This window comes from Loa loa (genome assembly GCF_000183805.2).
Source record: "Loa loa unplaced genomic scaffold supercont3.3, whole genome shotgun sequence".
Taxonomy (NCBI): Eukaryota; Metazoa; Nematoda; class Chromadorea; order Rhabditida; family Onchocercidae; genus Loa; species Loa loa.
Window position 1 is genome coordinate 1,111,677 of NW_018108183.1, and position 15,073 is coordinate 1,126,749.

The 15,073-nt window shown below is 37.1% G+C and overlaps 4 protein-coding genes across 4 annotated transcripts; 2 read left to right on the plus strand and 2 right to left on the minus strand.

Moving 5' to 3' along the window:
* Positions 1-223: 223 nt before the first annotated feature.
* Positions 224-1,028, plus strand: LOAG_07383 (hypothetical protein; the record flags this gene model as incomplete). The annotated part of the gene is made up of 3 exons (XM_020447409.1): positions 224-275; positions 453-558; positions 777-1,028. 2 exons carry the CDS (start codon positions 224-226, stop codon positions 554-556), a joined length of 156 nt encoding a protein of 51 aa, XP_020302353.1. The 3' UTR covers positions 557-558; positions 777-1,028.
* A 78-nt stretch (positions 1,029-1,106) lies between these two features.
* On the minus strand, positions 1,107-8,005 carry LOAG_07384 (DRP-1 protein; the record flags this gene model as incomplete). Its single annotated transcript, XM_020447410.1, has 20 exons — positions 1,107-1,275; positions 1,372-1,488; positions 1,666-1,760; positions 2,134-2,235; positions 2,554-2,629; positions 2,951-2,995; positions 3,076-3,168; positions 3,508-3,687; positions 4,119-4,271; positions 4,360-4,480; positions 4,571-4,776; positions 5,218-5,350; positions 5,431-5,551; positions 5,663-5,792; positions 6,047-6,166; positions 6,260-6,384; positions 6,488-6,632; positions 6,730-6,844; positions 7,348-7,530; positions 7,953-8,005. 20 exons carry the CDS (start codon positions 8,003-8,005, stop codon positions 1,219-1,221), a joined length of 2,370 nt encoding a protein of 789 aa, XP_020302354.1. The 3' UTR covers positions 1,107-1,218.
* A 1,185-nt stretch (positions 8,006-9,190) lies between these two features.
* On the plus strand, positions 9,191-12,809 carry LOAG_07386 (hypothetical protein). Its single transcript, XM_020447411.1, has 8 exons — positions 9,191-9,282; positions 9,517-9,751; positions 10,074-10,287; positions 10,453-10,638; positions 11,184-11,382; positions 11,655-11,769; positions 11,838-11,948; positions 12,225-12,809. The coding sequence occupies exons 2-8, from the start codon at positions 9,629-9,631 to the stop codon at positions 12,297-12,299; spliced, it is 1,023 nt and encodes a 340-aa protein (XP_020302355.1). The 5' UTR covers positions 9,191-9,282; positions 9,517-9,628; the 3' UTR covers positions 12,300-12,809.
* A 623-nt stretch (positions 12,810-13,432) lies between these two features.
* Positions 13,433-14,750, minus strand: LOAG_07387 (hypothetical protein; the record flags this gene model as incomplete). Its single annotated transcript, XM_020447412.1, has 4 exons — positions 13,433-13,600; positions 13,714-13,961; positions 14,187-14,397; positions 14,625-14,750. The coding sequence occupies 4 exons, from the start codon at positions 14,748-14,750 to the stop codon at positions 13,433-13,435; spliced, it is 753 nt and encodes a 250-aa protein (XP_020302356.1).
* Between the last annotated feature and the right edge of the window lie 323 nt (positions 14,751-15,073).

Below are 15,073 nucleotides of genomic sequence, written 5' to 3' on the forward strand. Positions count from 1 at the left end.
GAATAAAAGATAAAGCTGAAATGAAATTATCCACATCACAATTCCGGAATGTGTCACAAGGAGAAAATGGTAAGTGTATCGCCAACGTCTACTTATGAGTTGATTCATCCAGATTCCTTTTGTTTTGAAATTGAATTTGGTGTCATCTTCCAAACCTATAAATGTAGCGCGAAAGTTTTCAGGTTATGCAAAATCATACGTGTGTGATGAGAAAAGCCATGCAATGCCGGAGGTGAGGTTAACGCCATGCCGACCCAGCTGTGACTTTGCTGTAGGTTGTGAATTTTTCAAATGTAGAAACCGCATTCTATTAAGCTAATGACTGTTTTTAAACAGCCGGAATAATACAAATGTAAAAACAATGGCGAAATATGTTTGTAGAGTACGAGAACCCAATATTGGTAATTTTTGTTGCGCCTCAATTTAGCTAGTGTTGGATCCTTTCATTTCAGGCTTTACTGCTTTGCGCATTGCCGTTTTCTCGGTGATGTTTATTGTTTACAGTCTCGGAACGATGGTTACATCCTCCATATTGAGCAAGACCAAAAGAGAATAGAAGTACTGATTAGTATATTTTGCTTCACTTTGTAAAGTTCTTGTACATTTCACTTGTGCGACGTGAAAACCAGGGAAAAAAATCCGTTAAATCCTTGATGGTCTTGATGACACGTAAAGTTCTAATGACTAAATTGCCAGAGTGATTTACTCTGAGAACTTTCCAGTTTATACCAGCACTTCATCTCCGCGTCAGTTTTGGCATTTCCAATAACTTGCAGATTAATGCTTTCCCTTCTTACCACTTGTTGGAACAGCACTGGAATGACTGGCTAACTCAGCGATCGATTTCGAAATTATACATCGCACAAATTCAACAAAGAGCTCGGTGTTTGTACTGCTTCCGGAGATCAACCACATATGCTATCACTGGTTAACTGACAGCGTGAATAAAGCAAGGACCAACCCGTAATGATAGGATGAAACGATGATCAATCCGTGGTCACATGGAATTATGGGATATACAGTCAAATCCACCCTTCTAAAACTTCCGAGCAATTATGCGCGGTTTGTGAAGGTTGGAGGAATAGAAAGTATTAAATATAAAATCTAAATCTTTTATCAAATACAAATGATTATATTTATATTAGTCCCACATGTCGTACTTCTGCACTATGATCCAGCACCAGTTGGACGATGACGCCATCAAAATAACGAATGTATTCACCAAATTTGGGTTTCACGAACTTCACTAATTATGCTGCTTGCTTTATTGAGCGCCTATAAAACGCTTAAATTAACTGTCATAATATCCAGAAAAGCTGGGTTGTGGAAGTACCAAGAAATTTCGGGGAAATAAATAGTAAGATAAAATACGTTAAGCATTTCAGCCGCTTCCTTTCTCCTTTGAGCCATAACTGGACTTTCAGTGAGCAGTTCCTCAATCACTTCGCGTTTATACAACTGTTGTACGAGCTCACTTTGTAAATTGTCCTGAAAAGCGAAACTGATCTCATCTCTATGCAAAGTGCTGAGGAAAATTCCTATTCACCTTCCATTGGTGGAAATACTACATTTGTTTATATATTGAAAGGGATTTCTGCAGAAGACCGATAAATCTACGAACACTGTTAAATGTATTGTATGAATACAAAAAGGAATTTAACATACGCGAACATAATTCACTAGGAAATGCATAATGGCTTTGGGTACTGTGTCTTGGACATTCTTCCTGACAATCATGAAATAACACCGAATGAGTCGTTCTGCAATTAAAATCCTCGCACTCTGTTAAAATTTTATAGGTCTATTTATCGGAAGATGAAGAAAGTAAGTAACAAAAGCCGAAAATATTCCAGAAGCAAGTGGAGACATATGAAGAATAATCATATGTATTCAGAAATTGGCAAGACTGACTGCACCAAGTGTCATAACTATGAATAACCTGTCCAAACAAATCAGAATTACCCACTAATTCAATGCATCATATCTCATGACGGTATGGCTGCATATCTGGCGAGTCCGCGCAGTGCCATATGTCGAAACGGAGCTCATGATGATGAACTGCTCCACATAATGGTCGATTAAACTGATGAGTTTTGTGATCAAATGGTAAGACAAATGAAGCAAGCAACTTACCTATTATTTGGCAATCTTTCTGCTCACGAGCGGTCAACTTTCGTGTGATTGTCTTCTCCGGCACTTCCGGCAAAAAACTCACAGGTTTTCGAGCTGATACAGCTGAAACAACAACACTGTTGTTGTACAGTAGCAACAGTGTTACACGGATCCAGCAGCAGTGTTAGCCGCTTGCGAAAGATATTACAATCTGAGGTACTTGACATGATTTATTTAGTAATTTCTATTTATGCTAAATTTTATATCTAAGGTGACAGTTAAGGCACTCAGCAAAACGGGTACACTTAAAAAAGAAGCCATATAAGACCGTATGCGTTTTGAAAGAGCATCTAAAGTCATTAGAAATTATGCATCACAGAAAGTTCTGCACTTCAAAATAATGGGTGGAGCCGATAGTCCCGAAAACTTTCAGAAACTAACGCGGCAATATTGACTCCTTGTCTTTTGCATTTCCACCAAAGAACCATCCGGTGAAGCTTGAAATTTCGGTTGAATTCTACAAAGATTATATATAACTCTGTTTGGTGAACCAGTGCATAAAATAACTGTTCATAAAATTTTTGCAAAATCAGATAGCAAAGGAGTAAATACTATCTTAAATTTCTAGCAGTCCTAAGATTCAGAATTTCCAAGGACGCTTTTCTTTTCAATTTTTTTAGCACAACTTGAAAGTTTCTTGTTTCATTATACGAGGCTAATTTAGATGGAAGGTGCCAGAAAATCATTTAGGGAGACGAGAAGACAAGAATATCACATGCTCTAACGACTCTCCTTTGCCTGAAAGAAAAGGTTAATGTACAGCTCAAGCAATTCTTGCCTGCGTGCCAACTGAATCACCAGCTGAAGACGACATGCCGGTAGCCTAAAACAGTAAAAATAAAAAGAGTTGGCAAAAGATTATCGTGAAAGGTCTATAATTTTATGCAAAATTAAAATATTTACCGCAGGATTCTCGTGCACTTTGTGCAGTGTTGTTTCAGTTTGCTGACCGCGTTTCATAGACCGTTTCGATTCATCGTCAATAGAAACGTGCTCCTGAATTATCTCACTTAAACAAATTTTTGTTAATAAGGTTGATAAGAGATATGGTTCGACACACGGCTAAATTTTCAACTCTATTAATGGATTTTTCAGAAAAATGGGCTAAAAAACGTCAGTAAAAAGAATTTCGCTTGCACGTCGATCTTATTAGTATGATGTAACTTCCAAACACAGTAACTAACAACAACTGAAGTGGTTTTTTTTGCATGCATTGACAAAAATTTTTTAAGCACAGTTAACTCACAAAATATTAAAATTATAGAGGTTTAGCGAAAACAGCATGCTTTCCTGACCTACTTTCTTGCAAATAACTGGAAGCTGAAAAATCTAAACCTTTAACAAACTGCCAAGTGATGCATCGGCGAATTCTGGATGCTTGGTATTAATATATGCAAGTTCAATTGCTACCAAATTTTCGACAATCTCATTCGTTGGCTTTAAACGACTTTTCAGGACATTGCTTACCACTTCATTTATTTTATCGTACAAACGGGGAAATCGTTGCATTTCCTGCTGAAAAAACGAGTTACGGCAATCGTGGTAAATAAATTCTTCATAAGTAATTTATAACGATCAACCAAGGTGATACCCGATCATTCTTTGTACCACATTTCATGCTAACGATATAACTATAAGCCAAATATGACTATAGAATTCCTGCAAGAGAGTTATAGTAACTATAACCCTAAACGCTTCAATTCAATCATTCCCTGGTCAAGTTATCCAGATTTAATAGTCTAGCCTTAGCCAGACTATTAATTAGCGCATTTTGGAATTTACCCAGACACTGCTAAAGTGCTGTCGCTTTCAGTCATAATATGGCGGAGTTAGGCATTACTAAGAAATAAAAAATTTTCGAATATAACTTTAAAATTCAGTCTTTTCCTTCCAACTTTGTTTCCGATTAAAGTCTAAAACAGACAAAAAAATACCAAGACACAAACCTGCGTATGAATGCCACAGTGCTGCACAATTCGTTGCAATTCTTCGTGCACAAGCTCCACACAACGCAAACTGGGCTCTTCCAATCGGCGAATTTGCTTTTTTACCAATAATTCAAAGCTCACTTCCGGTACGAATAGAGCTGGTCGAGGGCCCTGGAAATTAGTTTTAGCAAGAGATTATTTAAATTTAAGGAAGAAAACTAAGTTAATTTCTATTTGCCTTCAAAAACTACGACTTCACCGTTGCATTACGTATTGCTGTCAATATATCGAGTTGCGTTAAATCACCCAATGGATCAATTGATTCTAGAACTCGACCAAATGTTTCATGGAAGATATAACATATACGCGCTCCGCCACAACTGCAATATTAAAAAAAAAAAAAAAAACTAGAAAATTCAAACAGTTACATGTCTAACTAAACACACAAAAAAAGGCAAAAAAAAACTAACAGCTCCGACGTTTCGATATTCCTCGATGTACCTTCAATGGTCGTGGTGTACGCAGTTGCAAAACGGGTTATAATTTGTAGCAATGTACTTCCATAATCTTGCACAGGCTCTCCGTATGAGTTGAGCAATGTTTGGCACTGCGCTATCAGAACATTTACTCGCATTTTCAACTGTGGAAGACATTCTCGTATATGGTGCATCAGTAACTGGAAAAAAAAAAAATGTACAACACACTGATAGTCATTATACTATGAATATATCCTTAAATATACTGGAAAATGTATAACACGTAAAATAAGCGTTCCTTATTCTGTATAGAATCAGCGATATTTCTACCATCCAAAGCAGGTAGAAGTTGTGAGAGCACTTTATAATTGAAAAAATAGACGAGTCCAATCAAAAAAATCACAGCGAAAATCGTATACCACCTCCTGTTTAACACACGTGATTGAGGAAAGCTACTCCTCCCGTCATGAAATTTAAACAAGCACGAGATTCTAATTGAAACGAGATTACACCGTAATCTTTTTGATTGAAATGATTCTTATAACTATTACCTACAATACTTGCTACAGTAAGAATTAGTTTTTTTAACACCAACAATTACTGCAAACTAGTAGATTACACACGAAGATTTAACATATTACTCTATTGAGTGTTTTCGATAAATAAGGAATTCCATTTCTGCTTGCCAATGTTGGATACTTTCGTTGCAAAAATGACTGCTCATCGCGTAAACAATCATCGATCGGTTTTTTGTTCATGATATCCGCTTGGGACCTGAAGCATATCAATCGCTTTTCTCATATTATAAGCAGAAAGTATAATAACAGAATTATAAAGAACAGAAAATCAGTAACCTATTCACAACTCCTATAATGCCAAGCTTCACTGGAACAACGCGTCCGAGAAGAACTTCCATGGCGTCAGTGCCATGATCCATCAGATCAAGTTTAGTGAGCACAGCTAGCGTTCGACAACCTACAATTCAACTCAGTGATTGAAAACAGAAAGATTTCCGCCAGATTTCTTAGAAGTGCAAAGATGATTTTATATAAAAGTGATGCGGAAATAAACAAAACAAAGTACCACCTTCCGGATCGACCTCTCTTGCTAATTTCAATGGTTCTGAAGTGGCGAAGTCTTGGTTTGCAGGTGTCACAGCAAGAATAATGGAATTTGGATTTCCTATATAATTCATAATTAACTCCCGAACTTGAACCTGAAAACATATCGTTATCCTGAACAAATTAACTGCTAACTTGAACGACTTCCATTTGTTCAAAGGTAATATTGTGGCTGAGTACTATCTGGCTTTGTGATTACGAAAAATATTATCAGATGAAAACACGAATAGCAAAATGGGATTTGAGGCTTCAAACCATAAAATGTTTTAATGGAAAGAGTATTGATGCTACTGTGACCATTAGTTGCTTTAGCTACAAAAGAAAAAGAAATTATATGATTTATCCTCACTTCAATATCCGTAGGCTGATCACCCACTGGCACTTTCGTCATGCCGGGCAAATCTATAAGCGTTAAATTCACTACATTGGGTGAACAAATTTTAAGATTGATTGGCATTCCAGATATTCCCTGCAAAAAAAATCCATAAACTTGTATATACGTGAGGTATTAAACAATGAATGACCATTTCCAGTGTTCAGAGCGAAACAAAATTTCCTCTACCTTGTTTTTTCCCGTGATTCTCTCCGTTTCAAGTTCGATTTCCCGCCTCACCTCATCGAAATCTGTGAAAATCCTTTCCTTTAAGTGACCAAACACAGCCCAATCAGTTGCATTTATCGTCGTACCTGATGAAGTTCTTTTAAAGAAATAAAGCGATAAATGCAACGTAGATTACAATAATCAACGCTAGAATAAATTAAAGCACACTGGAAAAAGTCAAACGTGTACCTTCACCAGTAATTCTGACTTCTTTATCATCGGTAAGTATATTGACTAGCTGCAAAACCAGCGGTCGTCTGGTAACAATACCAGCCCCACGAGGTAGAAAATCCCGGCCGACGATACCTTCCAAGACAGAACTCTTACCTGCACTCTGCAAAAAGCAAGCAGTGCAATTACTAAACCAAGTATAACAACGAAATTGAAAATTCCGAAATTCTAAAGGTAATTGGTGGTTTGAAATACCGAACCTGTGAGCCAACGACGACAATTTGTGGCAGTTGTATTTCTGCTTCACGAGTGCCAATTGCGGAGAAAACTTCTTGCAATTTGTTAATAACAGGAATAAGCGATTCCATGAATATTCTGAATAGGCAATTACAAAGCATTGATATGCTTATAGGGACAAGAAAAGTGTCTAATTCGTATTGCTACTCACAACATCAATGTATCAAAACAGAATGCACGTACAGGAAATATAAGCAGTATACTACAACAAACTCATTATATGTGTGGAAAAGTCTAAATCACTTCACAAATAATATTAAAACTGATGCCCTACAATGGTTGATCAATAAAATAGGGATGAACTCACGCAGCCAGCCAAAAAGATGAGAATAGGTGCCATTGTACAACAAAAAGATGGATATAGGTCCTGTCACCCAATCAATAAAAAAAAGAAAAAAACCACACAAAAGTGCTCAGAAAATGAAACACCGACTAACGTTAATACTTGGCAAATAAGAAGGAAAGAGTAGCATAACGAATATCAAACGGATAACGAATACAAATTAACGGAACAAAATTCACGCCATTTCTTCAATTTTCCATCATTACTGTCCAAATATTTACAATTTGAATAAACTTACAAGCTATTTTTCACACGTTTTCCGTTAACAACGACTGAATTCGATTTCCTTAAATGCGTCTTAGTTGTGCTTTCCGTTGCTACATTACCAACAGCGTTGTTATCTGTTGTATTCGCTTTATGGATGTTAGAAGGAAACACCTTAGCGCTTCTCGGATCCGACACTTCCACCGTTTTGATTTTCCTATAAACTTCCAGCAACAGAATTCCTTCCGTCCCAACTTGTTACACTAACATTCGGTAATTCAATAATGCACAATGGACGTCGAGAAAGTTACACCAGCAGGCACAGCGTTGTTTTACGTGACGGATATGAAAAAATGACATCTGACCCGTCTAACTTACCTATTTTGAAAGTACTTTATGCGGGGTATGGAACAATTTGTATCCTCAATCTGTTTTCCCACCAGCAAAGAAATTACATACATTCGATTTACAAGGCCCCTAAGGTAAATGTAATAATCCACCCGGTATAACTAGGAATTTATTGAAAAGTGGGATAATTTACAATTCTTAACGTGAAAGTGGCAAGATATGGTAAAATTGCAGGATAAAGAATATGTCACCTACATGGTATTCAAACAGCTCAATTCCCCCCGCGCACACCCAATTTCACAAATCGAACGGGAACGGCCAACCGCACAATATCCTGTGACCATTCGTACCGCGTGTTATTGTATCAAAGTAGGTATAGTACGTTTCGAACGACCGCTGGGTAAATTTAGAAGTGGCTGGTACATATGCTACGTTACGAATGTGTATGTTAACGATCATTGCCAATTTTCATACCACGATCAGCTGTCAAAATTAGTTTCACTGAAAGTTCTGATCAAGTTGAGCAGACGGGCATGGTATTGACTAAAATGTCAAGAAGTCAAACCTAAGTACTTAATAATCAAACAGCAGACAGACTTTAAGTCCTAACTGATAAATACAGTCAAAATCTAGCCGTTATATCATCTACTTTACTTAGACCATATCGTTGGGACTAGCTGATTTCATGCTAGGTCTGATCATGATATCATAGCAGTTATATTTAATCCAACTATAACCTGATTTGTATCATTCGGTTACATGAGTTACCAGTGGGTGGTTGGTGGATATTGTTGTGGGGCTAATACTGCAATCGGATTATTGCACCGGGAGGAAGTGGTTTGTTATGTATAGGGTCAAATCCTAGATATTATATCTTTGCAAACAATTAAGGCTAGGCGGGGTGTTTGAAGAAGAGAAGGGAAGGGAAGGAAAATGAAAATGCATGGGTTGGAAAAATCTATAGATGGCCACAATCTTTGTTCGTAGGTCATTCTAGAGAGAAAAAAAAAGTAAGGAAAGGTCTTCAAACGTATGGATTGAAATGCCCTAAATTTATAGATAGTCTCCGACTTTGTTCATAGGTCATTCCCTAGGTGTGTAAAGTACTGATGGGTCGTAGTTTTTGCATTCCTAAAAATTTATTCCATTGAGAATATTGCTAGAAACTTTAAATTCTGCTTGAGGTGCAAGAAAATTCACAAAAATGAATAAAATGTATAGGGTTTTCGTAACGATTACCGAGAAAAATCTCTGTGATGTCTTCCCGGATATTCACGCTGTCGTCTGTTTTTCTAAAAATGCCATATCTCACAATTTTTATTGAGTTTATTGCTATTCTAACTAATCAGTAAATTAGAGGGATTGTTGTAATGGCTAACCTTATGACCGTTTCAGTAGCTTGTTCGTACCCAGCAGGTTAGAGCGCTATTATATGATGCTAGACGGATCAATAAACAAGCTGTAGTGCTCATATTTCTGTGGGATGATTTTTACTTACGCATTTCAGTGCCGATTATGTTCTTTTTTCATTTTAGGTTTCATATTTGCTTGCCAAAGTCATATCATACTTTCTAGGATTTCGTAGTGTATAGAGAGTCAGTCCATTGCATCCGTATTTTAGGTGAGTTTTAAATACTGTTTTATTCATCGTTTCGTACTGTTTGGGATGATCATGTGCTTGTGTGATTACTTATCAAATATAGAAAATTATGTAGTGCAGAATGTTCATATAACATTGTCCGTCGCGAGTAGCTGGTTCATGAATAAGACTAGCAGAGAAGTGCAGTCGGTTCGTGAATCAGTTCGTGAACATTATTTGTTGTCTAAAAATCGGAAAATTGTATTGGGATTCCAGGGACCAAGGAGAAGACTCGGTAACATACGGATTCTGCACTAGGAAGTGTTCAATACGTGCTAAGTTAAAGATTGGTAGTTCGAACTACCTCATAACGGGTATTGATCGCTTTATGCTGGTTCAGGAAAATATGGGCGACGCCATGCTTGTTAAAAAGAGACCAGTTTCAATCGATGAAATGAATCTTAAATCTATACAACGGCTGGATCCATGTGCGGTAGCAATCATTGACAAGGTTATTAATTAGGACTTTATTCCTCTCCCCTATTTATTTGTGTTTTGATCATCATAGTTTTGCAACCGATTCAGAAATCTCCTATGAATGGCTTCTCTCGGAATCCCGTTTTTGCACTCTGATATAAATGGAATTGTGCTGGATTGAGGGAATTACAAAACAGCTCTTCTAAAAATAGGTTGCCAAAAACCCCACATTCATAATTTGGGTTTGTGAAGAGGGTAGACATGTAAACACCCCAAAAAAGCCAAATGTGCACTGCCAGCGCTGCTTCCTTATTTGTTCTAGTAAAGGGAGGAATTCAAAGTAATTGATTTTATAGTCAGTGCATGCGGCGCTCTACCAATTCGATAAATGTAAAACGCAGTGGGTGAAGTCCGCGATCGAAGGTCCATTATTTTTGTACAAACGAGCTGATAAGCCTTTTCATTCATTAATGATTGCAAATCGTCAATCTCTGGAGGATCATATCGAACCGATCACACCTCCATTACGATTCTTTCTTGAAGCTCCATATTTGTTTATGAATACTCAAGGTATGTTTGCATTAAATATCTACCCGCCATTGAATGTGATCTGCTGTCCACTATTAAATGCAATGAACATCACGGACTGTCAGTTTTCAGCTCGGCAGCGTCGTGTTTTTTGTTGATCCTATTTTAAATCTCTGTTTTTCTGGCTTAATGTTTGTTTGTTTGTAGAAGGTGACATAAGGGGTTTCTGGTTCTTTGAAGAAGAGGATTGTATACGTTTGTACAAATTGCTTGTCAAGCTTGTATCTGAATCAAATTCATCGACATCTACCATAATGAACGATTCAAAAAGAGCAATGTCAACTAATTCGCAAAATGGATATGGTGCGCACGCAGGTAGTGCTGCAGGACGAGGTAAATGTTGCCGAATTTCTTGGTTTCAAACTTGGGTAATTATGTCTTTATTCCTCAAAACTCAATAACACAGAAACGATTTCAAGATTATAATATCACTATGAGGAAAAGGGGGACCAAAAACCAATAACCCCCGATATCGTCGACCCAACCGACCTGTTGCAACATTTCTTGCGAAAAATGATTTGGCGCTCAGGGCCTCCTTCTTTTTATTGCTACTATTTCGCGTTATGGCTTTCGGAGTTTTCCCGACAGTAAAGCTGGTTAAATTGTATTTGGTGAAACTAATTTAAAGTAATGGATTTATGATGGTATTGATTTTATGGCATTAAAATTATAAAAGTTTTCCCCGTGTTTTATGTGGCATCAGTTATTTTCAGTAAAACTTAGTTTTTTTGAATACCTTCCTCTTCACCGTTAATCTAATTTCAGTGGTGTTGGATAGTAGGATTCAGTCCTTGGTAATGAGTCGATTTTTTTTCTCAATCAGGTCTAAGTGGGGATTTACTCATTTTTTTCCTGCTTTCTTACTCGTTTTATTAAAGACAGTCGCTGTAAAAAACTGGATGAGATGCCGGCTTTGCTACAGCAGTTACTTTCGAAGCAGTCAACTACTAAATTACCGGATGTGCCGACTAGAGGTGCTTTGAGCGCAGATCAGATTGAAAGACAGCTTCTTCTCCGAGGTGCTCAGGGCGAAAGTGCCGTGGTGTCGACAGGAAACAGACGTGAGAAAATGATGGGGTAATTTTTTAGTTTGATTTTCAAAATATATTTTGCGAGGTATTGCCATAATGCCGGATGTTGGTGATGTAAGGTGTTATTTGAAGTGATTAGTCACATTTCAAAGCGGATTCTAAGTTCCCATATGATACGGTCGTTTAGGAAATTTTTTTTAAACGGTATTCACGACGGTGGGCTATACACTTTGAAAAACATGTTGTTAAAGAAAGCATCGGTTTCGTATTTCTTGCGAACTTACATTCATTGTTTTCTGGAACTAGAGCATTTTTTAGGAAGTGCGCGCCTGCCATTGGGGAGATCGAAGAAAATGATACATTATCGGATCTAGTCAGTAATCTGTCTCTCTGTGCTGCGAAGACATCTTCCAATCTGAAAGATGTGGAGAAGGTACGAATCGACTTTGAGGACATAGTTCTTATTAATTCAGTATCACTTTATGGAAATCGTATTTTTAGCATCGATCGAAGGGTAAGAACAAGTACGATGGAGCGCCTGAGGATGGTAGTTCACAGGTTGTTTCTCTTACAAAGGATCAGTTATTGGTGGCACTAAAACATTTATTAAAGGTTTGTTTGGTTACTTCAATCTGCTCAGTTCTTGTTTAAAGTAATATATTGATGGATTGCGCAAGGTAATCTGTTTTTTTGAAAAGTCAATCGCATAAAGTCAAAGTTGTAATATGAAGCCAGAAGACTAACCGTTCAGCACTGCCTCATCATTCAGAGACGGTATGAATATCTCGGTAGGTACCAATTTTTACTGTAAGGAAAATATATATATGCAGAAGTGTCGAATAGTTCGTGGTATGTTATATTTAAAAGTTGCTAGGCCGATTTTTTCAGGACGATGGCTTTGTAACACGTTTACACCGTGCATATTTGGAGAGCATCAATACTCGGCTGGGGTTGCGCGACTAATACGTGTTTAGTGTAATGCGATTCTTACGGAAGTACTTACCAGTTATTGGAAAGAATAATCAACCTTGCATGGATTAACATTGATTGGTGCTTCCGCTACATACTAAGCACAGTATACTAATAATAATAGTTTCACCATCAGTAGGTTACTGATAAGGTTTTTATTTCTTGTTTCGTTCTTGTATATTTCTTGAAACTCTTGCGCGTTTTTTTGTCATTTCTATAGAGCAAGTTCCAAATGACATGGTATAAGTTAATATGGACAGTTTCTGATTTCCTGTGTTATATGGTCTTCTGTACTTATTACAATATTATTTCAGGACAACTAGTAAATAATTACTAGCTTTCATGCAATATTTTAGAAGATATAGCATTGCTACCATTAATTTTAATGCATATATTAGCGGTTTGCCGCCAAATGTAGATTTAGAGTCTTTTGGTATACTTAACCTGGAAATTGGAATTTAATTTTGCAAGACAGTATCCATGAATTTTCGACTACAATTCCCATCTTTCCATTAACTACATGAAATTGAAAATAATAAACTGGAATTTATTTTATAGTCATCTGATAGTTTAGTTTTTTATCACCGCAGTTACTATGAATATGAATTTTCCTCATTCATTCCAGAAATTCTAGGAAGTAGTGTTTTGCTTGTTTCGTTTTATGGGATTCAGAGTGTTGGGTACTTCTGTCATGAGATGAACACCAAGTTTTATAAGGATAAAGGATCCTTTTCTACATTATATTCCTACAATTAAAACGATTTTCCCAGGAAGAACGGAAATATAACGCTCCATTCAAAACTAGCCATTCAATGTAGCACTTCAGTGTCTGAATAATGGACCCAATGCCTGGCGTGCAGAAAAGAGACCACATATCTCCAGCCAAACTGTTTTATATTAGTGAGGTTTTCGTTCGAATTACTGGATTACCTGGTTCTTCGACCTGGACGAAAATGGCATGTCGAGTTTTTTGTGCGTAACTCAACCTAGCTATTACCTTCTTGCACTATAATTACCGCGGATTTTAGTACTGCATGGTGGGTGTAGTTGAGTCCCTCGTACGATACAGTAAAGCAGTGGCTGATCAAAAAATGTTGTCTGACGTGATTAAGGCGAAGAGGTGATTTTCAACGATTATCTATCAGAACAACACTTTCTGGAACAAGATCGACAGATGAAACGATGAGGAAGCGCCACTCCCAAGTCCCATTACTCTTTTCCATTTCGCATGTCGCGATACCTTCACGTCGAGAACCTTTCACGTTAAACATCACGCGTGTCCTATCATTTCCATCCTATAATAATTTGATCTTAATATGTGGAAGTACGCACCAAGATATCAGGTATAAATGAATAGAACTAAAGACAGCTTCACAATTCAAATTTTAAAGCTGTAAGAAGGTCTTACTTTTTTGTAAATGTGATGTGCAACTTGTTTTATTTGTCCACGTCCTTCCACATATCCCATTATTGAATCACCTAATAATCTAAGACAATCCGGATCTTTTTTGATTAACGATAATGCCTTCGAAAACACTGTTTGTGGTGCTCCGGGTGCGAGCATTTCCTCATAGAGTAAATATGCCATACCTCCCATCACAATCACTGACACTACATATGCCATGTACAGATACGCATTAGTTGCCTTTTCTTTTACTGAAATCCGAAAGAAATGTAAGGATTTCAACATATAGATAATGTTCAAGGCGAGACGTATTCATCGGGATTTCTAACTAATATTATGGGTACGAATAGGGGACATCAAGCCATCCAATAATTATCTATCAGGCAGAATAGTTTTATTAACGGTGTACATTGCAGAATCCGATTTTAGTGACACTGGTAAAATGACATGTCCAATCAGAATTTATACAGAAATACCTTTTTGTGCTGTAGTTTGAGATTGTTTTATCACAATTTTCTCCAAAATCGACTCGTTTTGCTGCATTATTTCTTTGTTGCTTATTGACTCCATATTTCTTCTGATGACTGTTGGGATTGGAATAAAATAACGCCGCAAAAAAAGTGCGCACGGCCGCTGAATAGCCCGTTCAATAGCATTGAAACCGCTATGCAGTAGCATAGTTACTATCTAAAAGTTTCCAGTTCTACATGCTTCACTTATCCACCATGTGGACTAATCGTACTACACGGAATGAACTTATGTAAAGGAAAACAAAAACCGCCACTCCAGTGATCTGAGTGAGCATAGAGGAACTAACACTTCTTTACGGTCCACTTAATTCATCAAGAGCGAGGGAGTAACATTGCAAGAGGCATGGCCATCTGGAAATCTGTAGTGAATCCAACATTTATTACTGTACATCCTTGTTCTGATTCATCCTCAGTATAACAAAGCAAAAGCAAACCAAATTCACTATCCTTATGACTTCGAACCCACTGCAACTTAAATAATGCTAAATTTGGCAATATGTAATATCCCATCACCCACTTTACCAAAACAAATTAGCGGATAGATGATAAAGTGCCATAGAACCGTCAAACAGTAACGAAGTGTATTGGGATAAGAAATCCATGAAATCCATGAACTAGCAATTATCTAGGATGAATATAACTACAAGTTCAAAAATTTTTATTTTTAAAATTCACACGAAAATACAGTCTTCTTTTGGACGTATATCAACGTCACCTCTCAAAAAAGCAAAGTAAAAAATTGTCAAGAGCAAATATAAACACCAAGGCATACGTTCGGAATAAAAAATGATCCAATCAACTCAACATCCTTTTGATTACAGATTCGGAGCGTC

Excerpts from the sequence above, each read along its gene's own strand:
- LOAG_07386 (XM_020447411.1), top strand. The coding sequence starts at position 9,629 with ATGCTGGTTCAGGAAAATATGGGCGACGCCATGCTTGTTAAAAAGAGA. Across the intron at positions 9,752-10,073 it reads CGGTAGCAATCATTGACAAG|TCAGTGCATGCGGCGCTCTA; the intron begins GTTATTAATTAG and ends TTGATTTTATAG. Across the intron at positions 10,288-10,452 it reads TTTGTTTATGAATACTCAAG|AAGGTGACATAAGGGGTTTC; the intron begins GTATGTTTGCAT and ends GTTTGTTTGTAG.